General features: G+C 46.8%; 1 protein-coding gene across 13 annotated transcripts in view; it reads right to left on the minus strand.

The window, feature by feature from the left end:
* The window catches only part of CPEB1 (cytoplasmic polyadenylation element binding protein 1), a 54496-nt gene that overhangs the window by 28894 nt on the left and 1890 nt on the right, over nucleotides 1–23712 (minus strand). For 7 of the 13 annotated variants that reach the window (XM_084869150.1, XM_084869141.1, XM_084869152.1 and 4 more), the window contains exon 2: nucleotides 9927–10101. The exons of the other annotated variants lie outside the window; for them this stretch is intronic. In XM_084869150.1, coding sequence (XP_084725276.1) covers nucleotides 9927–10101 — 175 coding nt within the window. The remainder of the gene's footprint in view (nucleotides 1–9926; nucleotides 10102–23712) is intronic. 13 annotated transcript variants of the gene reach the window in all.

A 23712-nucleotide genomic window follows, 5' to 3' on the forward strand; every position in this document is an offset into this window, starting at 1 on the left:
ACTTGGAGCAGCGGGAGTTTGAGACGGTTTTTCTACCCCAGGCTCTCTCTTCCAGGTGATTCATCCCATTCTCACCCAACCTCTTTCTTCACCGCATTCATTCTCCTCAACAAGGCCCTTCCCGGGGTTCCCCAAGGTCCCTCCGGTGAAGGCTCACCTGTCAACCTGCCTCTCACACCACTCACCAGAAGGAAAGGCTGTTCTCCTGAGCTCATGTCCCAGAACCACCTCTCGTTTGTCTGTGTGCCCACACGTGCAACAGGGACTCAGAGGAGCAAAAAGGACAGCTGCCTTGCCATTTTAACTGCATGTTCAAAATCACATGGCAGGTTAAGGAATAAGAGAGAACATTAAGCCGAAACCAGTGTGGCTCAGTGGATAGAGCGTCGGCCTGCGGACTCAAGGGTCCCAGGTTCGATTCCGGTCAAGGGCATGGACCTTGGTTGCGGGCACATCCCCAGTAGGGGGTGTGCAGGAGGCAGCTGATGGATGTTTCTCTCTCATTGATGTTTCTAACTCTCTATCCCTCTCCCTTCCTCTCTGTAAAAAAATCAATAAAATATATTTTAAAAAGAGAGAGAGAGAACATTAAGTGACCTTTGTACGGTATGTCCCACCATAAAAATATGATCGTTGGGTTATTTTAGTGCGACCACTTCCAATAATCTCCAAGTGAGTACTGTCAATTATTTCAAAGGGATTTCTATAATGTTTCTTACAATAAATATTACAAATGAGTTAGGTTTGACAATGTCATACACCATGTTCGTGTATTGGAAGATTCAATATTGTTAAAAAGCAAATTCCCACCAAATTGATCGACACAGTCAATGCAGCCCTAGGAAGATACCTGTCTTCGAGCAAGTCAGGGGGGGGGGGGGGGAAACTTGAACAGATGGCATAAAACAGCCTATGGGCCAAAACCAGTTTGAATCAGTGGATAGAGCATCGGCCTGCAGACTGAAAGGTCCCAGGTTCGATTCCGGTCAAGGGCATGGACCTTGGTAGCAGGCACATCCCCAGTCGGGGGAAGGAGGGGAGGAGGGCGCAGGAGACAGCTGGTCGATGTTTCTCTCCCATCAATGTTTCTAACTTTCTATCCCTCTCCCTTCCTCTCTGTAAAAAAATCAATAAAATATATTTAAAAAATAAATGATTTTAAAAAAACACACATAAAACAGCCTATGGGAGAAACACGGACCTGGACTCCCCACCTGGCACCACATGCAAACAGTACTTTCACTCGATAGGAGAGATTTGTGAGCAGAAGCTAAAACTGTAAAGCTTCGCTAGGAAAACAGAGCATCTCTGTGACGTGGGTGCGGTGACTCGGCAAGCGGCAATCCTGAGGAGGAACCGTGATAAACTGGACCTGCCCAAATAAAAAACTTCTGCTCACCGAGATGCCATTAGGAAGATAACGAGGCACGCTACCCAATGGGAGGAAGTATCCGTGACCATATCTGACTAAAGGCTAATTTCCACAATACATAGGAGGCCTTAATGAAAGTAGAGGAAAAGAACAGTTTTGAAAGGGCACAGCCTCTTGCAAAGGCATTTCCCCAGGATGTATAAATAGCAGATAAGCCCCTGAAAAAAGGTGCTCAGCGTCATCATCGGTCATCAAAGAGATGCAAATTAAACCACAATGAGAACCGCCAGATGCCCCGTTAGAAGCACGGCAGGGTGCGGTGAACAGAGGACTTCACACCGAGGTTGGGGAAAATGAAGTCACTTTCCCCCCCCCCCTTTCCCCTGACAAATAGCAAGCCTGATGGAACTAATTGGTTTGACAATAAGAAGGAACTTCGTTAAATTAGATTGTACGGTTGACATCACCACAAGCAGATTAAGTTAAAAATCTATAGACCCGGGGTTTTGACACCCAACAAACGTAAAGCAAGTAACAGGATAAAGAGCGCTTTTAAGATCTCGTATTGGCAGAGGTGTGTGTTTAACAGGACTTCAACATTCTCAATTCTTCAGGTAAACTGAGCTCAACGAGGTCTCAAAGTGAAAGAACAACAGACATGGTTAGTAGTCACCTGAAATTTTCACAAAGCATTCTTGGTATACTTCCCCCCCCAAAAAACAACAACTGAGAAATTCGTGACAGCTGACTTAGGTAACAAATCTTTTCACAGATTGGACAGTTTCTAGTTCCTTCTTATCAACAAACATGAGAAAGTGGAACCATAAGCATATACATGCCTAAAAATAAGGATGACCGATTTTTTCCTTTTGCACAGAATTCAGGTTCAACCAATGGAGTGATCCTGTTCTAGCAACACCAGAATGTCCCATGTGCTTATTTGTGTGAACAAGTTTACTTAGAGCCCCAATCCATAAACAAATAATAGGAATGTATCTGGTGCTTAAAAGTCTGAGTCATTCCAGCAATAAGTGAGTCATCGAATATTACACGATTTTTTTAAATGCTTCACTTATCTCATTATGAAGCATTTCCAATAAAGAATGATTAAAGAATAAAACTGTATCAAAATCTATTGTATTTAGATTGTTTTCATCAATCGTCCTAGCAATCACAATCCTGATCATGTACAGCCTCTAGTCCACATGTGTCAAACACAAGGCCCGCGGGCCAAATCCAGCCCGCCAGGCCTTGCAATGTGGCCCGCACTGCGCTGTCATCACTGCACTCCGCTGTCAGTTTATGACATTGTCAGTTTATGACTGTTCAGTAAACCATTCGGCCCGCGATTTAGGCTGGATTTTAGATTTTGGCCCCTTCTCTGATTGAGTTCGACACCCCTACGAGTCTAGTCACAGGAAATCATTTAAAATTTCAGATTTAGCCCTAGCTGATTTGGCTCAGTGGACAGAGTATTGGCCTGAGGACTGAGGGTCCCGGGTTTGATTCCTGGTCAGGGCACATGCCTGGGTTGCAGGCTCAATTCCCAGTAGGGGGTGTGCAGGAGGCAGCAGATGAACGATTCTCTCTCATCATTGATGTTTCTCTCTCTCCCTTTCTCTCTCTGAAATCAATAAAAAATATATTAACTTTTTTCAGACATACGTGCTATTTTTATTGCAGAAAAGAATAACACAATCAACAGAGATTCCATAAAATATTACATTAGGATAAAATTCTGCAGGAGAAGCAGACTGGAAAGATGAGTAAAACAAAGAAAAGGAATGATGAGAAAATTCCCACTGTTAAAAAAAAAACGAGTTCACACATTTTAGAATAGATGATAGGTACCAAATCTCTACAATTTCTGATTCCACTGGATACATTTTCACTTACGATGAAAATTCGATGATCGGGTTAACGTGCCAGAGTACTTTACATTTTGTAAAAATATACATAACATTTTACCGTTTTTCAGGGTACAATTCTGAGCCGTTAATTACACGCACATTTCTGTGCACCTGTCACCACGACCGAGTGCCAGAACTTTCTCACCTCAGGTGGAAGCTCTGTGCCCATGAAGCACAAACTTTCCACTAGCCCCCAATAGCCCCTTTCTGTCTATAAATTCAATTATGCCAGGTACCTCACAGAAGTGGAACCATATAATATTTTTTTAAATATATATTTTATTGATTTTTTACAGAGAGGAAGAGAGAGGGATAGAAACATCGATGAGAAAGAATCATCGATCAGTTGCCTCTTGCACACTCCCTACTGGGGATGTGCCCGCAACCAAGGTGCATGCCCTTGACCGGAATCGAACCGGGGACCTTTCAGTCCACAGGCCGACGCTTTATCCACTGAGCCACACCAGTTTCGGCTGTCTTTTTTTTTTTTTTTTTAATATTTGTCTTTTGTGACTGGCTTACTTCATTTAGCACCAATGTCTTCAAGGTTCATCCAAGTTGTGGTTCAAAATTTCCTTGCCTTTTAAAAAATATATATATTTTATTGATTTTTTACAGAGAGGAAGGGAGAGGGATAGAAACATTGATGAGAGAGAAACATCCATCAGCTGCCTCCTGCATACCTGCTACTGGGGATGTGCCCGCAACCAAGGTACATGCCCTTAACCGGAATCAAACCTGGGACCTTTCAGTCCGCAGGCCGACGCTCTATCCACTGAGCCAAACCGGTTTTGGCTCCCTTGCCTTTTGAGGCTGAATAATATTCTACTATATGAAGGGACCGCATTTTTGTTTACCCATCTGTCCACCTTTTGGCTATGACGAATAGCACCGTTATGAACATCAGTGTACAAATGTGTCTTCCCATCCTTGCACTCAATTCTTTTCATATAAACCTACAAGTGGAATTGCTGGATCATAATACTAATTCTATGTTTAATTTTTATTTATTTATTTTGTTTTTTAGCCGAAACTGGTTTGGCTCAGCGGTAGAGTGTTGGGCTGCGGACTGAAAGGTCCCGGGTTCAATTCCGGTCAAGGGCATGTACAGTACATTGGTTGCGGGCACATCCCCAGTGAGGGGTGTGCAAGAGGCAGCTGGTCTATGTTCTCTCATCGACGTTTCTAGCTCTCTATCTCTCTCCCTTCCTCTCTGAAAAAATCAATAAAATATATTTTTATAATATATATATATTTTTAGGAACACCATGCTGTTTACCACGTGGCTGCACCACTTACATTACACAAAACCCCAAATATTCCTATTTCTCCACACCCTCGCTAACATTTACCATATTGATGGGTTTTTGGGGGTCAACAACCATCCCAATGGGTAAATTTGGTATCTCACTGTGGGGTACATTGTTTTTTTATAAAAAAAACAAGATGCATACAAACGTTTGAAGATGCTGCTGCCTACTTTATGAATCTCCAAGATCATGCTTTTAACCCTCCCCACCCCTCTGCCACCAAATTTTTGGGGAACTGTTTCTTCCTATGCCATCCAAGTGGACTTAAAGGCAAATGCCATGTCCTTGCAGGGCTCTGCCCATGATCACTGTAAAGGTCCAGAGATCTGACCCAGCCCCGGCCATAAGAACCGTGGCTACGGCTACAGAGACCCACCTGGCTATGGGCACACTGCAAGCCAAGCTCATGGGGAGCCCTTCCTTGAGATTTTCCCAGTTCTATCTGGTGGAGGAAGATCCACTTCCTGACGTTATGGCGCCAGGGGATGTGAGCAAGGCCCCTTTCTCAGGTGATAGGAAACTGTGTAAAAGATGCACAGGAAACTCCCTCGGAGAGAGGCAGCAAAAAGGCAGTCTTAACAAAAGTGGAGGCTACCAATTTAATTTTTCAAGGTTTTTTTTTTTTTTCCCCCTTACCCTGTGACCTATATACCAAAAGCCTTCCCGACGCATCCCACATTTGGCTAAAGTTAGCTCTAATTAGGTGTTGGATCATTTGCAGGGAAGAGTGTTGTGTGTGTAATTCAGGTCCCTGGTCTCCTGCCTCTCTCTTCTGTCCTGGGGCACTTGCTCAGCCCAGATCTACACTTACACCATCACACCTCAGACTTAAGAAATTAATCATTTCATAACATTATTCACGGATCCTTTCTCTGTTCTCCACGTAGGCCCCCATGGAGCGCTGTACTGAATCCAGCCCATCCTACCAGCGGTTCATTTTTTAATGCCAGCTCCTCCCCATCCCTACGACCCCCACCCCCTGCTTACTTAGCAGAATGTCCACTTCACACCCCAGTGCTTCCAGGATTCCACTGCCATGTGCATATACCATGTACAGCAGCAGAGAACAGACAGACCTAATTCCAGCTCCACCTGACCTACGGCTCCCAGGATGGGAGTTTCTGAAGCAGAATGTCTTGAAGACTCCAGTCCTGGAATAGAGCATGCTGTCCAAATCCTTTCATGTATAATAAAAGCCAAATATGCTAAGTGTCCCGCCGGCTATTCAACCAATCAAAGCGTAATATGCTAACAATATGCTAAGGCCGTTCAACTGCACACTATGATGTGCCCTGACCACCAGGGGGCAGGCAGTCAACTGGTAGGTTAGCTTGCTGCTGGGGTCCTGCCCATCCAGACGGAGCAAGAGGGTCAGACACGCCCTGGAGTCCTCCTGCAGTCCCTCCCCGGCTGGCCAACCTCTCGTGTCCCTCCCCAGCCCTGATCGTGCACTGGTGGGTTCCTTCAGCCTTGCCTGTGCCCCTCTTACATTCTGGAACCCCTCAGGGATGTCGGAGAGCCTGTTTCAGCCCAATCCCACAGGCCAGGCTGAGGGACCCTGCTGGCCCATGAATTTGTGCATCGGGCCTCTAGTTTTTAAATAAAACTAGTATAATCCAAACACCTGGTTCTAACGTGTTCAAATGTCAGGTGTGCAGACATGACAGCAAATTCAAGACCCCTGACAGAGCCAAATCACAGTAGAGTCACAGAATAGAAAACTTAAGGGATTTTAAAAAGCAATTTTTTTCCCCCCAAGTACTACAGAAAGGGAGTCAATTAGAACATTATTCATGGAAGGTAATCTCACAAGTGCACGAAAAGCATTAAAGATAAATCAACAAACAGTAAGTGCTGGTGAGGATGTGGGGAAAAGGGAACCCTGCACTGCAGCTGGGAATGCAGACTGGTGCAGCCACTGTGGAAAACAGCACAGAGTAGTGGGGTTATGTATAATTTTTTTCCCCTTCTAACATGTTTTCTTCAAAATTTTTTTACAAGGAACATATTGTAACAAGAAAACACACACATACACACACACACACACACACACACACACACACACGATTTAACATCCCCTAAATGAATTTGAAATTTTTTTCCTAATTTTTGTAAAGAAAGATTTTATACTGCAAGATTTTACAATAACTTGGACATGAGTTCACTAACGATATAAAATTTGGCTGTACTTCTATTGTAGTACAGTAAACCACAGAATAGAAGGGAACTGGGAGTCCATTTAGCTCAGGCCCCTCGTTTCAGAGCAGAAACAGCTTTCCTGGTATTGATCCCAGAAGCGTTGGGCCTGGTTGGACCTCTGCATGGTGCCCTCTCCCCCAGCCAGTGTGCTCATTTCCTCTTCAGCCCAAAAGACCTAAGACACCTGCACTCAGACGCTGAATGCACACACTCCAGCGGGAGTCATCCTACCTGGGGTTGGGGCATCAAGCCTGAAGCTCTCAGTGGCAGAGCCCTGACATGCCAGCAGGTGGGGATGGCACCACACAGTCCAGGGCGTTTAGAAATCTCTCATCACATTCCCTGCTCCTCAGGGAGTGAGAAAAGGGCAGAAGGACTAGAGAACGGTCTTCACGGGCTGCCCGCCCCCGCCCCCCCACGGCAGGAGCTCTGCTGGGGGGACCTGGGAAAGCCGACCTCTGCTCTGGGACAGGCCGCCTCGGAGCAAACGTCTCCGGTGGGGATGGGGAGAGGGCTGGCTGCAGGTGGGGGCAAAGTGTGTGTGTGTGAAGGGCTCAGATCATCAGCTACTTGACCACAGCTTTCCCTCCAATTCCTTGAGGTCCCTTGAAACTACAAGTTTCCAGCTTATGTGAAGTAACCCAGTGAGAATTAAGCCATTGTTGACTGTCATTCTTGCTGGAATAGAATTCGTACAATTTTCTCAAAGCAGAAAAACAGAGCATGTACATAGAACCAAGCAGATTCTCTGAATTCTTTAACTCAGCCTAAGTTAGAGTGGAATGAGGTTTAGCCCATGACTTATTCCAATGAACAGAAAATACAACATATCTATACTTCTTTGGAAGTTAGAAAAGATAAAATCCTCTGGTCCCCAGTGACATTCTCTCAACTGCCCTCCAGAATAATTTAATATAAACAAATTCTACAATTACCACAAGTCGGTCTCCTCCTTAATAAACGTCTCCCTCAAACATTTACTAGTAGCTGCTCTAGGTCCACATACTCCTGCATCTTCCTGGGAATTATTTCCAAAGCCAAGTTAAAAAAATAAAGCACTTATAACTAAACATCAGCAATCACTCGTCCTTGAAAATCCCTGTTGTTGCCACATCCCCCACCCAAGATCACCTTAAAAAATTAAAAATTTACACGTTCACATAAAATAAGTCAAAAAAACATTCCATCAGTGTTCTTAGAACATGCTGCACCTCCCACACACAAATATTATGAAGCACCAAGCCTCCCTGGGAAGTGTCCTCCTCAGGAGATGCAGAACTGCTCTGTGGAGTCATCCTAAATTCATATCATAAGAACCCATTTGCGTTGACTTGCACTCATATTTAAAAGCAACTAAAATATGCAAGAGCTGCGCCATCCAATACAGTAGCCACCGGTTACATCTGGCTACTGAGCACTCCAAATGCATGCAGTTCAAACTGAGCTGTGCTGTAAACGCACAATATACACTGGATTTAGAAGTCTTTATATTAACAAAAGAAACAGTATTTCATTAATGGCTTTATATTGATTATATGATATCAAATTTTTTGTATAGCCCTAACCGGTTTGGCTCAGTGGGTAGAGTGTTGGCCTGCAGACTGAAGGGTCCCAGGTTTGATTCCGGTCAAGGGCATATACCTTGGCTGCGTGCACATCTCCAGTTGGGGGGTGTGCAGGAGGCAGCTGATCAATGTTTCAATCTCATCAATGTTTCTAACTCTCTATCCCTCTCCCTTCCTCTCTGTAAAAAAAAATCAATAAAATATTTTAAATTTTTTTTGTATATGTTGAATCAAAAAAATTATTAATTTCACCCTTTGAACTTTTTAATTAAAAATGATTTTTAATTTTTTATTGATTTTAAGAGAAAGGAAGGGAGAAGGGGAGATAGAAACATCCTATCTAATAAAGTGGGGATATGTAAATTGACCATCACGCCATCACAAAGGTGGCAGTACCCACAGCAGAGGCAGGGTTTCCGTAACACAAGATGGCTGCATCCACAGTAATGAGTCTTAAGGAGCAATCAGCAGGGACCCGAGGCTGTGTGGCACTGGGCTGGGGCATGGCACCTGAGCCTGCACCCTTCCCTTTCCCACCCCGGTGTCAGGCAGGGGGAACTTAGGCTGCATCCCCTACCCAGAGGGGTTTAATGGGGGACCTCAGGCCACACCCCCCACCCCGACACTGGGCCAAGGGACCTCAGGCCATGCCCCCCACCCAGAGGGGCTTGATGGGAAACCTCAAGGCGCACACCCTGCCTGGACTGGGGGGGCTGGGGGGCCTCAGGAAGTGCCCCCCACCCAGAGGGGCTTGACAGGGACCCTGAGGCTGTGCCCTCCAACTGATGGAGCTTGACTGGGGACCTGAGGCTGTGGCCCCCACCCGATGGGGATTGACGAGGGTGGGGCCAGCTGAGTCTGGATCTCACCCAGTGGGGGTGGGGCTGGCTGGAGCTGGGTCTCATGAAATTTTGAGGTGCTGTGGGTGTACAGAGACTTGTCTCAGGGTCCCAAGGCATACCCCAGACTCTGACAGCAGGTATATTTTCATATACGTTTTACTAATTTTCTTTCATCCCTGACACTTCTATTATAGAGAAAGGGCAAATAGTATTATAGTATTAAAACATTTCCTCTAATCAATCCCTTTTATATGCACGAATTTTGTGCACCAGATCACTAGTCAATGATGAGAGAGAATCATTGATTGGCTTCCTCCTGCATGCCCCCTCTTGGGGATTGAACCCCCAACCTTGACCTGGAAGTGAGTAATGACCTCTTGGTTCATGGGTTGAAACATAACCATTGAACCACACCAGCTGGGCACCTTTTTAAAAATGGGGTTACTAGAAAAATCTATAATCGCTTGTGATATGCATTGTAATTCTCTATGGTCCTGTCTCTTCTGACCTGTCCTTTCTTACCGTCTTCTTGAGCATCATAAAATTCTATATTGTAATCAAAGGCAGTCTTTGCTCAGAGGGGGACCCACAAAAGGAAACTAAAGGAGGGGCAAGTGCTGAGAGTGGAGAGTCAAGGCCGTTCTCCTCCCAGGCTTCGCAAGGAGGTTGCCTAGAAACAGCGCCGCACACAGGCCCCAGGGCATCCTGGGTGTTCAAACCCCACTCACATGGCAAATGATCATGAACTTCTTGGTTGGTGGGTGTGGTGCAGACGCCACTGAAATTCAGAGAGTTATCCAATATGGCGTTTATCTTCTGAAAGATACTGGCATTGCTGCATGTGGAGAGGGCCTGGGCTTCCTGGCGGTCGCAGCCGTCTTTTATACTTCCTCCTCCCTCCTCCTAGGCACAGAACAGAGATGTCCGGGTTTACGCTCCTTTAGGACAGATAGAGACTTTCACCCCCTTTCCCTCAACCCCACAGCAGGAGCTACAGTAATAAGGATTGGGCCCTGGCTGGTGTTCCCAATGGTTAGAGCATCGCAGATTTGCTTCCCGGTCAAGGGCACAATGGCTCGCCAGGAGCGTGCAGGAGGCAACTGGGCCATGTGAGATCTCACATCGAAGTCTGTCTTTCTGTCTGTCTCTCTCCCCACCTCCCTTCCACTCTCTCTGAAAAGCAATGGGGGGGGGGGGGAGTCTCTGGCGATGATTAATGAAAAAATAATAAGGCCTAAACGGGCAGTCGGACATCCCTCTCACAATCCAGGACTGCTGGCTCCCAACTGCTTGCCTGCATGCCTGCCTTCCTGATTGCCCCTAACTGCTTCTGCCTGCCAGCCTGATAACCCGCCAACCACTTTCCTGCCAGCCTGATTGGTGCCCAACTGCTCCCCTGCCAGCCTAATTGCCCCTAACTGCCCTCCCCTGTAGGCCTGGTCACCCCTAACTGCCCTCCCCTGCAGGCCTGGTCACTCCTAACTGCCCTCCCCTGCCAGCGTGATTAGTGCATAACTGCTCCCTTGCCAGCCTGTTTGACCCTAATTGCCCTCCCCTGCCAGCCTGGTCACCCCTAATTGCCCTCCCCTGCCGGCCTGGTCACCCCAACCTCCCTCCCTTGCAGGCCTGGTCCCTCCCAACTACCCTCCCTGCTGGCCATCTTGTGTCTACATGGGGGCAGCCATCTTGTGTGTTGGAGTGATGGTCAATTTGTGTATTACTCTTTGATTAGATACCATACTTTAATGAGTGTTTACTGTGAGCAAGGTGCCCTGAGAAACTGCCTCAAGAACCTTCTACAGTAATGGGATTTACCTTGGCAAGGTAGCAGTGAGGGGAGTTTAAGAACCAGACAGATCTGGTTCAGAGCCTGGGGTATGTCTATGCAGTAGTATATTATTTCCCAATAAAAGGGAATGAAGCCGAAACCGGTTTGGCTCAATGGATAGAGCGTCGGCTTGGGGACTGAAAGGTCCCGGGTTCGATTCCGGTCAAGGGCATGTACCTTGGTTGCGGGCATATCCCCGGTGGGGGATGTGCAAGAGGCAGCTGATCGATGACTCTCTCTCATCGATGTTTCTAACTCTCTCTCTCTCTCCCTTCCTCTCTGTACAAAATCAATAAAAATATATTTTTTTAAAAAATAAAAGGGAATGAAGTGTTGATACAAGTTATTGTATTGATAAACCTTGGAAACATTAGGCTAAGTGAAAGAAGCTAGTCATAAAGGACCATATATTCTATACGCCCATTTATACAAAACGTCCAGAATAAAAATAGCAAGTCTAAAGCAGATTGGTTGCTTTCAACGAGGGAAGGGGGGAGAAATATTAGGAGGTGGTGGCTAATGGAGATGAGGTTTCTTTCTGAGATGATGAAAACACCTCATTGGATTACGACTTTAAAACTCTGTAAATGTACTAAATATCATTGAATTGCACATTGAAATGTGAGCTTCATGGTTATGTAACTTCTATCTCAATACGTTTGTTTAAAAAGCATGGTTCTGGCCATTTACTGGCAGTTAACCCCCGTGCCTCGGTTTCCCCATTTGTGAAATGGAAAGAGTACTACCAACCTTCAACCACAGAGGTTTCCAAACTGTAAAAGCCCCCCCTCCTAATATATATGCTATATATATACATACATACATACATACATACATATATATATATATATATATATATACACACACACACACATACATATATATATATACACACACACACACACACCTAATTTTTATTTGCTACAACAGATCCTGGTCACACTTACAGGAAGGTCAGTGACAACTGTATGTGAGTGTTACAAGGGGACAATGAGCAGCCCCATAAGAGATGGAGGCAGGAGAGCCAGGGAGGGAAGTGCCCCGATTGCCTGGGGAAAGATGCAGACCTGGAGGCCTCTGGGAAAATCTTCCCCAGGAAGAAGGGAAGGTCTGAGACTCTATCTGAAGCAGTCTTTACAAACCTAATTAGGAGTATGCCTGTCTGTCCAACGGTGCCCTACTCCCAATCCTGTTACTGCATACACCACAACCTCCAAACCCAAACCCAATGACATCTGAATAACTCCCTCCCTCCCCTCCTCTCATGTTCACAAATGAGAGAGGCAGAGGACACTGGAATTAAAATAAAGGTAAATGAAGTATTCCATTTATATCCAAATTAGAGGCCCGGTGCATGAAATTCGTGCACGGGTAGGGTCCCTAGGCCTGGCCAGTGATCAGGGCTGATCAGGGCCTTCCTTCATTCAGCATCATCCCCTGGTGGTCAGCGCCTGTCACATCAAGCGGTCAAACTCCCCATCTCCCGGCCGAACTCCCAAGGGGACACTTTGCATATTAGTCTTTTATAAAGATAGATGGCATAATCACATCAGTAACTACCCAACTGTTTGCCCTGAGTAACCAATTTGGGAGGGGAGAGTGAGGGGGGAGGGGAGACCAAAGCCAGCAATGTCCGATGGGAACAGACCTACAACCTCCCTTATGTGTACCACAGGAATAAAAGTAGTAACAGCATCTCACAGGGATTTTGTGAATCCAGAACAGAATATGCTAGGCACAGTACCTGGTACATGATTATGTGCTGAACAAATGGAAGTTGGCTATCAGGAGTGTCATTATTATGACACCAAGGGGTCAGAGGCCACCAGGAGGATCCCTGAAGAAAAAGAATCTATTGGCTCACAAAGGAGAAAAAGTCACTGAAGACCGTGGCCAACTATTCCTCTGTAGACCCCAAGTCCTTCCATGTCTAATCTTGCCGGTCCATTGATTTCAAAAGTTTAACTCAAAAACTAGAAACACAGTAGAAATCAGACTGCCTAAAGCCTGAACCTACCACAGATTTCAGGGATCTTTTTTAAACTCTCCAGTTAAATGAATTCAGTTCTCATTTTCAAAATACACTCCTCTATCCGCCCCTCTACTTACAGACCCATTACTTTGTATAGTCTGTCTGACTCTGATCACTTTATAGGTCTGAGTTCATACCCATATTTTCCCCCAAGGTTATCCTATACTGATTTATAGCTTTCTCTGGGATTTTTGGCATATCCTATCTTACATAATAAAAGCCTAATATGCAAATTGCCCCTCGGGCAGCCTTTCCAACAAGAGTTCAACCGCTCACTATGACGTGCGCTGACCACCAGGGGGTGGCACAGGCGCGATGGTGGAGCAGGTGAGGGTAGGTTGTCCAGGGGGGCTGCAAGGTTGGGGGCTCGAGCTGGGGCCTGAGCTCCACAGGCCACCCCGAGGGACCCCACCTGGCCACACACGGGGCCTCTAGTATTGCCATAAGGTGAGACCATTTGCAGCATGTGTTTTAGTTTTTTTTAAAACTTTTTTAAAAAATATGTATTTTATTGATTTTCCACAGAGAGGAAGGAAGAGGGATAGAGAGCTAGAAACGTCAATGGGAGAGAAACATCGACAAGCTGCCTCCTGCACACCCCCTGCCGGGGATGTGCCCGCAAACAATGTACATGCCCTTAACCAGAATCGAACCTGGGACTTTTCAGTCCGCAGGCCAACGCTCTATCCACTGAGCCAAACCGGTTTCGGCAATACTACAAGCTATTATTTAGCAAGCATCAATTTTCCTCTTTTAAAGCAGATTATGACCCTCCCATGACCCTCCCATCATGAAACAGTGGTTTCCTCTGATAATAATCCTTGAAGGAGAAGGGAAGAGAGGGGAGAGACTACCGTCTGAAAGAAGCACCCCTTTTTTCCACAGAATTCTCCCCAAAACTGTGACTCGCCGAAACCGGTGTGGCTCAGTGGATAGAGCGTCAGTCTGCGGACTGAAAGGTCCCAGGTTTGATTCCGGTCAAGGGCATGTGCCTTGGTTGCGGGCACATCCCCGGTGCGAGTTGTGCAGGAGGCAGCTGGTCGATGTTTCTCTCTCATTGGTGTTTCTAACTTTCTATCCCTCTCCTTTCCTCTCTGTAAAAAAAAAAAAATCAATAAAACATTAAAAAACAAAACTGTGACTCACTGTTTTTCCAAAACAGAAAACAAACAAACAAAAAAAACCACACAGGCTTTGAAGTATGTACACGAAGTTCACCACGTAGGCATCTTCTCTGAGCCTTGGATGCCTTAGGGATAGAACGGAGTGCCACCTAGAGAAATATACACAGCACCTGCACGCGCTAAGGAGATAACATATTAGGAACAGATGTTCCCTGATTCCACACAGTTAAGTCACTGTTACTCAGAAGCATGCGTTCAAGGTATTCACGGTTGTCAACTTCACCGAGAAGCTTATGTACGTACATGTTCAGAACATAACAGACGGCTTGGTTTTTTGTTTTTGCGTTTGTGAAACACTCAGAAGGCTTAGCATTAAGAGATTTTTCTTATACCCAGGGCAAGAAAAGCAGGAGGAGCCCTAGTTCTGGTTTGGCTCAGCGGACAGAGCACTGGCCTGCAGACTGAAGGGTCCCAGTTTCAATTCCAGTCAAGGGCACATGCTCCAACTGCAGGCTAGATCTTCATAGGGGGCGTGCAGGAGGCAGCCAATCCATGATTCTCTCTCATCATTGATGTATCTCCCCCCCCCCCCCCCCCCCGCTTCCCCCCTTCTCCCGCTCTGAAATCAATAAAAATGTATTTTAAAAAACAAGAAAAGCTGCTGAAACCGGTTTGGCTCAGTGGATAGAGCGTCAGCCTGCAGACTCAAGGGTCCCAGGTTCGATTCCGGTCAAGGGCATGTATCTTGGTTGCAGGCACATCCCCAGTAGGGGGTGTGCAGGAGGCGGCTGATTGATGTTTCTCTCTCATTGATGTTTCTAACTCTATCCCTCTTCCTTCCTCTCTGTAAAATAAATAAATAAATAAATAAATGAATGAATAAATAAATAAATAAAAATATATTTTAAAAAACAAGAAAAGCAGTAGGATGGTGGAGCTGGCATAACCTCCTGAGCAGCTAAATCCAGCCTCTTCCACGTCCAGAGCCCAAGGGACGTTTGTGTTTCATCTTAAAATTCCTGAGTTTCATCAAGCAACCCCCCAGAGTCATCCCGGTGAGGTGGGGGGTGGGCAGGAGGAGGCAGGTAGGAAAAGGCCCTCTCCTCCACTGCGTACCACTCAGCTTGGGAGATGTAACCCTCCATTCAGACCCACGGACCCAGTCAGAGGGACGGTCTGGGAGCCGGAGGACCAGCAGCCTGGCAGAGCCCCACCCAGAGTGGTGGGTGTGACCAGACAAGCTCAAGGGGGGCCTCTGGTGTGAAAAACAACCACCACCCCCCCTCAGACACAGGTCTTTCCCCAAAGAGGTCACTAGAGCATCGCTGGAAAAACAAACAAACAGGAGACTAATTGGGTGGAGGGGATGACAGAATCAGATCAGCCCCAGGAGACGAAGCCGTTGGTTCTGCTGTCAGACCTGGTGGGTTTCATATGCCTCAGATACAACATACCGTGTTTCCCCGAAAATAAGACATCCTCCGAAAATAAGACCTACTTACGGGTTTCCTTCTGAGTGAAATATAAGGCATCCCCCCGAAAATAAGCCCCCCCCCCAGGCTAAACATGAGAGATTTGGTCCCCTGATTCTGAAAGAAACGGAGTCACAAGAAATTCACCAGGAAATTCAGGAATTGGATTGCGATGATGATGTTCCAGAAGATGATGGCATGATTGTCATTGAATAAATGAGTACATTCTTGATGCTGTAGGATTCACAGTTTGTCTGGTTTGTGTTGACAAGTACAGTACTACCGTACCGCATACAGGTAATACATGTCCTTTATTTTCATTTAACAATAAATGTGCACCGTATTCTTCTTCGTGGAAAAATAAGACATCCCCTGAAAATAAGACCTAGCGCATCTTTGGGAGCAAAAATTAACATAAGACACTGTCTTATTTTCGGGGAAACAGGGTATTATTGGGGAGGTCCATCAGAACCAAGGGTCCGGAGAACAATCGGAGCTAAAGAGCTCCACCTAACACTTGATCGGGGAGAGAGAGAGAGAGATGGCGCTGAGGAAACACACAGGCCCTCTGTGTGAGGGGATGAGAAGGAGCCAACAGAAGGAGCCACAGGGAATGCGGCATTCAGGACGTGTGTCAGTGCCAGGGCAAGGAAAGATCTATCAGAAGTGGGGGAAAAAGGAAGCCAGAGTCTTATGACCGAGTGGGGATTTCAAGTAAAATGAAATAATCAAGAGACCAAGCTAGCCAAAGCTGGTTTGGCTCAGTGGATAGAGCGTCGGCCTGAGGACTAAAAGGTCCCAGGTTCGATTCCGGTCAAGGGCAAGTACATTGGTTGCCGGCACATCCCCAGTGGGAGGTGTGCAGGAGGCAGCTGGCCGTTGTTTCTCTCTCATCGACGTTTCTAGCTCTCTATCTCCCTCCCTTTCTCTCTGTAAAAAAAAATCAATTTAAAAAAAGAGAGAGAGAGAAAAAAAGAGAGAGAGAGAGACCAAGCTAAAGGAGGTCAAGGTGCATGCATTCTAGGAATTCTGGAAACGAAGAGGTCCGGGTTCCAAATCTGGGTCTATCACGCACTCACCGCATACACGTTCATGCTAAGCCTATTTTCCTGTTCCCGTGAAAAGAGAGTCAGATGTTACAATCTGGGCTTGGTGTCAACTCCGAGGTACACCTGGGAGACAGGTCCCTAACAGCTTTCCAACTTCCAAAATTACAGGTTACAAAAAAAAAGTCTCAGGAGAAAAGGGCAAACTCGAGAAACAGATGGTGTCAGAACCGGAAGCCGGGAGCACACAAAAGCAGAATGCAGAAAGCGCAGGTGTTTATGAAGAGATTAAGTGTCCTATCAAAACACACACACACACACACACACACACACACACACACACAACAACAACAACAACAACCACCCCAACCTGCCCTTCCAGGTAACTACTTTCTTCCAACAGAGAACTACTCCCCCCTTCTATCACCCCATCCCCACCCCCACCCCCCCTTTACCAAGGGAGGCCTCTAGCCCAGGGGCTGAGCCTGTCAGGATGGCACCGGTACCAGTGTATTATGCTGCCCAAGAACAAAGAAACCTCAGCGCTAGGATAGTCAAGTTACTCAGAATCCACAGCTACCAGCAAGCGTGACCCATTTGAGCACACAGATCAATCTGCAGACCTGCCCTCTGGGGAGACTCCCGTTACCTCAAGGAAAGTCATCACAAAGCGGGCCTCAGAAACATCAAAACGGTGTTAACGCACCATAACCTAAGAGGGTGCTCCAACCACACAGGAATAAACACACACACACACACACACACACACACAAACAACAACAACAAAAAACAAAGTAGAATTCAGAGGTTATCCATGCATGCCCAAGTGCTCTGTACAACTGAAAGCAAAGCCCATTTGGTCAGGAATGCCCCCCACCCCCACCCTGGGCCTGACTTTATTTTATTTTATATTTTTAAAAAGTATATTTTATTGATTTTTTTTACAGAGAGGAAGATAGAGGGATAGAGAGTTAGAAACATCGATGAGAGAAACATCCATCAGCTGCCTCCTGCACCCGCCCCCCCCCCCCCCACTGTGGATGTGCCCGCAACCAAGGTACATGCCCTTGATCGGAATTGAACCCGGGACCCTTCAGTCTGCAGGCCGACGCTCCATCCACTGAGCCACACCGGTTTTGGCGTGGGCCTGCCATTTTAAACACATTATATATTAAGGAAGCAAGATAATCCCCACTAGGAGCCTTTTAAAACCCGAGGAAGAAGAAAAACTCCCTGGAAATTATGTCTACGATGTGAATGTAACAGTGAGATTTGGATGCTGACTTTTATGGGAAGCCGGATAATTTTCCTGTGAAGGAACCACAGATGCCACGTACCTTCTAGTTCAGTATGCTCAGCCGGTTTATTGTAACAACCGAGAAATGCCTTCCTGGGGGGGGGGGGGGGGGGGGGCCTCCTACGGAACCTGAAAACTTTCCGCCTTTAGAATCCGTGCTCACAGAAGATGACAAGTTCTCACGGCCCCGTGAGAACCAACAACAGACTCAACAATGGCAGAATTCCAAAGCCACAACGTGAGGGGCAAAAAGGAGGGAAACAGCAAAAGGCTTAATAAAACCTGACAGGGTTCATCAGTGCGTCCTGGTTTTAACTCAGAAGCAAAAATTCTGTTTAAAAAAATATATATATATATATTTTATTGATCTTTCTTTCTTTCTTTCTTTCTTTCTTTTTTTTTTTTACAGAGAGGGATAAAGAGCTAGAAACATCGACCAGCTGCTTCCTGCACACCCCCCACCGGGGATGTGCCCGCAACCCATGTACATGCCCTTGATCCGAATCGAACCTGGGACCCTTCAATCTGTAGACTGATGGCTCTATTCACTGAGCCACACCGGTTTTGGCCAAAAATCCTTTATGTAACCTCCTCCACTCCAACCTCAAGGTCCAACCCCCCTCCTAGCCCTCACTCCCTGACACACTCCCCCGCCCCCATCCTTGGGGGCTTGCCGGCAAGTTCTCCCCAGAGTCAGCACGGCTTAGAGTCTGGCTAGGAAACGATGTGCAGAACAGGATGGAAGGGATTAGCACGGAGAGAAAGTAATTTGTGACTTGATCCCATGGTTCTTTTACTGCCTCCACCACTAGCTTCTTACTGAAGACAACAGCCTAAATAAACGTTAATCTACAGGGCTGGTACACGTTCCTGTCCCAAACTCTCACCCGCAACTACAAATCCACTAATTAATTTGCCTTGTAAAAACACATAATTTTATTTTATTTTTAAAAAAATATATTTTATTGATTTTCCACAGAGAGGAAGGGAGAGGGATAGAGAGCTAGAAACATTGATGAGAGAGAAACACCCATCAAGCTGCCTCTTGCACACCCCCCACTGGGGATGTGCCCACAAACAAGATACATGCTCTTTTTTTTTTCTTTTTTTTAATATTTCTTAAATATATTTTATTGATTTTTCACAGAGAGGAAGGGAGAGAGATAGAGTTAGAAATATCGATGAGAAAGTCATCGACCAGCTGCCTCTTGCACACCCCCTACCGGGGATGTGCCCGCAACCAATGTACATGCCCTTGCCCGGAATCGAACCCGGGACCCTTCAGTCCACAGACCGACGCTCTATCCACCGAGCTAAACCGGTTTCTGCGACAGGTAACATTTTAAAGTTCCATCTTTCCCAAAACTTCCCTGACCGAAGATAAAAAAAAAACACAAACAAACAAAAAAACCCTCTCCTTTGAATGAGTCAGAGAAATTGCTTTGGCAAAGGCTCTGAATATGCTCTTTACTGCTCTATGCTTTAACTCCTTTGGGAATAAGATACAGAAGTAAAGGTATATGTCCCTGTATGTGTGCTAGCGTGACTGTGTGCACTGCTGGGATGCTAAATTCTGCCCGGAGTGACGGTCCAGATCCTCGTTTCTGGCGAAAGGCTTTCGGATGCCCTGGGAGCTCACCCCAGACTTTATTGGGATGCTGCTAAAACCCTTATTCACTCTGCCTGGAAATCTAAGAAACGGGATTAGGGGAGTTTCCGAGAAGGCAGAAGAGGTGAGATTTAATAAGCTCCACTCTACCGAATGGGTCTTAAAACAGTTATTGGTATGTAATTTCAAACGTGCCTCGTCTCAGAAGAAAAAAAGTTGCTGAAACGGTCCTGAAAAAGACACGTCTCTGGCCCAGAGGCCTGGGAGGGTCACCCCCCTAGTGTGGGAGGAGTCCTGCCGCTGGCTCTCATACACACGCTGTGGAATGATGGACACAGCAGATTCCTCCTGCGGTCAACACTGCCACCCCAATGCCCAGAGGACCCACATGCCTCCCGCCACCAGTGCCTCCCATGCAGCGGGTTCCAACCTGTGACCAGCCCACAGCCCACTGCCCACCGCCCCTGGCCCCTCTGACTCCCAGAATATAGTGTCCCAGGCTGAGCCATGGCACCAGAAAGACCTAGGTTTACCCCTCAGGTGGCCAGTCTTGAGAGACATGTTACCTCCGGTCCATACAATGCTTATACTTTTATTATTATTATTATTATTGATTTCAGAGAGAAATGGAGATATCGGGTCTAGTAATAATTAATGTCGTTTTAAACATTCGTTTAAAATCTTGCTTGGCGTTGACTTGTATTGACATAACCTTCAAACACGTGGTATCTACAGAACGTGTGAAGTGCAATTAACAAGTTTTGCTTGAAAAAGTTTGTGTTTGGTTTGGTTTTTGTTGCAAAACTAGGGCTAAGAAGATGGCGGATGAAGAGCATATTCGGCACCGCATGCTTTACGAGTTCCAATTAGGAAGAAAAGCAAGTGAGGCTGCAAAAAACATCTGTAGTGCTCTTGGTCAAGATGCAGTTAGCGCCAGAAAATGCCAGCGTTGGTTTGAGAAATTTCGCGAGGGAAATTTTTCGCTAGATGACAAGAGTGGTCGAGGCCGTGTGTCCAATTTTGATCAAGAAGCTCTTCAAGCTCTTTTGGTGCAAAATCCTCAAATTACCCAACAAGAGCTTGCGACAACTTTAAATTGTTCACAAAAAACAATTTCCAATCAATTGCGTGCACTTGGCAAAGTCCAAAAGTTTGGAAAATGGGTTCCTCATGAGTTGACCGACAACAACTGTAATCAAAGAGTCACAATTTGCAGTTCGCTCCTCTCTCATCAAAACCGTTTGCCGTTTTTAGAGCAAAAAAAACCGGAGGTGAAAAATGGGTGCTGTATGTTAATTTGAAAAGGCGGCCTCAATGGTTGGACAAAAATGAGGCTCTGCAGCCCACGCCAAAACCTGACTTGCATGCGAAAAAAGTGATGTTGTGTGTTTGGTGGAATTTTAAAGGAATTCTTCATTATGAACTTTTACCATCTAGCCAAACCATTACAAGTGCAGTGTATAGTGCCCAATTGGAAAGGTTAGCCCAAGCTTTAAGAGAAAAAGAACCCGCGCTGATTAATCGGAAGGGCGTAATTCTTCACCACCATAACGCACGACCGCATACTGCAAGAATCACTGCTGAAAAACTGCGCCAGTTGGAATGGGAAGTTCTCCCTCAACCTGCATATTCTCCTGATATTGCCCCTTCCAATTACCATTTGTTTCGTTCTTCGCAAAACTTTCTTCTTGGAAAAAAATTTAATAATGAAGAATGCCTCAAAAATGCATTGACCGAATTTTTTGCATCAAAATCACAAGAATTTTACAACAGAGGGATTAAAATGCTTCCTGAGCGTTGGGCACAAGTAGTAGAAAACAACGGCAACTATATTGTTGATTAAATTTTGTTGTATTGTTTAAATAAATTCGATTTAAAAAAAGTATTAGAAAATGACATTAATTATTACTAGACCATTATTACTAGAAACGTCAATAATGAGAATCACTGATCGGCTGCCTCCTGCCTCCTGCATGCCCCCTACTGGAGATCAAGCCCACAACTTGGGCACACGCCCTTGACTGGAATCGAACCCAGGACCCTTCAGTCCGCAGGCTGACGCTCTATCCACTGAGCCAAATCAGCTAGGGCTACATTTTTTAAAAATATACATATCTTATTGATTTTTTTACAGAGAGGAAGGGAGAGAGATAGTCAGAAACATCGATGAGAGAGAAACATCAATCAGCTGCCTCCTGCACACCCCCTACTGGGGATGTGCCTTCAACCAGCAACCAAGGTACACGCCCCTGATTGGAATCGAACTGGGACCCTCGAGTTCACAGATTAACGCTCCATCCACTGAGCCAAACCGTCAGGGCTACACTTTTTTTTTTTTTTTTTTAATCATTTCATTGGGGAAGGTGGGGGAGCTTAACTAGGGAAAAAGCCAAATTTCCATCAACTCTGGGCCCCACTTCTGCACGGCGACACCCCAACACCCGCTCCTGGCTGCTCCCTCCAGCGGGCCACTCTTCCTTCCTTCCTCCCCCTCTGGTCCTGTAAGCTGTTACCTCAGGCCCCTGCAGGGATTGGGTTTGCAAACCGTTTTAAGGATTCAAAGCAAAAGAAACAGCTGGAGAGCGTTAGCTCCTTTGCAAGCTTGGTGCTGAGCCTGGAGTCTTACTCCCTTGATCCCCTTCCTCCCAGCCCTGGGGACCCTGGGGGGGTGTGTCCCCCGTGAAGGGGCCCAGAGAACCGACCCACGTCCAGTGCTCCAGCATCCGTTCTCCGCACCAGCAGGCCCCGCTGCCCTTCCAGCCGGGGGCCTGGCCCAGGGCGATGGTCACAGGACAGGACAATGCCAGCGAGAAGAGGGGGGGTCCGAGGGTGGCCTTACACACGGGGCTGTCAACGCCCGAATCCTAGCTCTGTGCAAGCGGGCGTGCACAGCCAGGCTGCCCGAGTTCCAGGGAGGTCACCGTGACCAGAACAAACCCAAGGGGCGCTGCAAAGAAAGCTCCTGGAGCTGAGGCCCATGTGGATCAGCGGATAGAGCGTCGGCCTGCGGACTGAGGGGTCCCAGGTTCGATTCTGGTCAAGGGCATGTGCCTTGGTTGCGGGCACATCCCCAGTGGGAAGTGTGCAGGAGGCAGCTGATCAATGTTTCTCTCTCATCGATGTTTCTAGCTCTCTGTCCCTCTCCCTTCCTCTCTGTACAAAATCAACAAAATATATATTTTTTTAAAAAAAAAAAAAGAAGAAAAAAGAAAGCTACTTGAGGCAGGAGAGACCAGGGCGCCTGCCACCCCTCGAGAGCCTGCATGCCTCCCCACAGAGCAGAGCTCGGCGAACAGAATTCCCTTCCACCCCCATAAGCACCAGCGGACCAGGAACCACCGCGACGCCGACGCTTCCACGGTTTTGTTCTGCCTGTTTGGCTCGGTAGCCAGGGAGACGGAGGAGGCAGTTGCCAAAGACATGAGGCACCACCAGGAGCCCAGGCTGCGGGGTGGGGTGGGGAGCGGCGGCAGGGCTGCTGGTTCCGGGGTCCCCAGTGCTGCAGGCCCCCCCCCCCACACACACACACACAGGGCACGGTGCGAAGGGGCAAGGCCTGCAAGGTGCATCCATCGGTGCAGGAAGAGCCTTTCCCCGGCGGCCCCTCGGGTGGCGCTGGGCCACTGGCAAGGATGCGGCCTGGCCCAAACCCGTGTGGCTCAGTGGATAGAGCGCCGGCCTGCGGACTGAAGGGTCCCAGGTTCGATTCCAGTCAAGGGCATGGACCTTGGTTGCGGGCACATCCCCAGTGGGGGCGGGGGGGGGGGGGCAATGCAAGTGGCAGCTGATCCATGATTCTTTCTCATCGATAACAATATTTTTTATTTCTTTATTTTATTTTTTAAAATATATTTTATTAATTTTTTACAGAAAGGAAGAGAGGAGAATAGAGAGTTAGAAACATCGATGAGAGAGAAACATCAACCAGCTGCCTTTTGCACACCCCCCACTAGGGATGTGCTCGCAACCAAGGTCCATGCCCTTGACCGGAATCGAACCCCCGGGACCCTTCAGTCCGCAGGCCGGCGCTCTATCCACTGAGCCACACCGGTTTTGGCTAATATATATTAAAAAAAAAAAAAAAAAAAAAGGATGCTGCCTCGCCT

Source organism: Pipistrellus hanaki (assembly GCF_964339955.1).
Source record: "Pipistrellus hanaki genome assembly, chromosome: 21".
NCBI classification, from domain to species: Eukaryota; Metazoa; Chordata; class Mammalia; order Chiroptera; family Vespertilionidae; genus Pipistrellus; species Pipistrellus hanaki.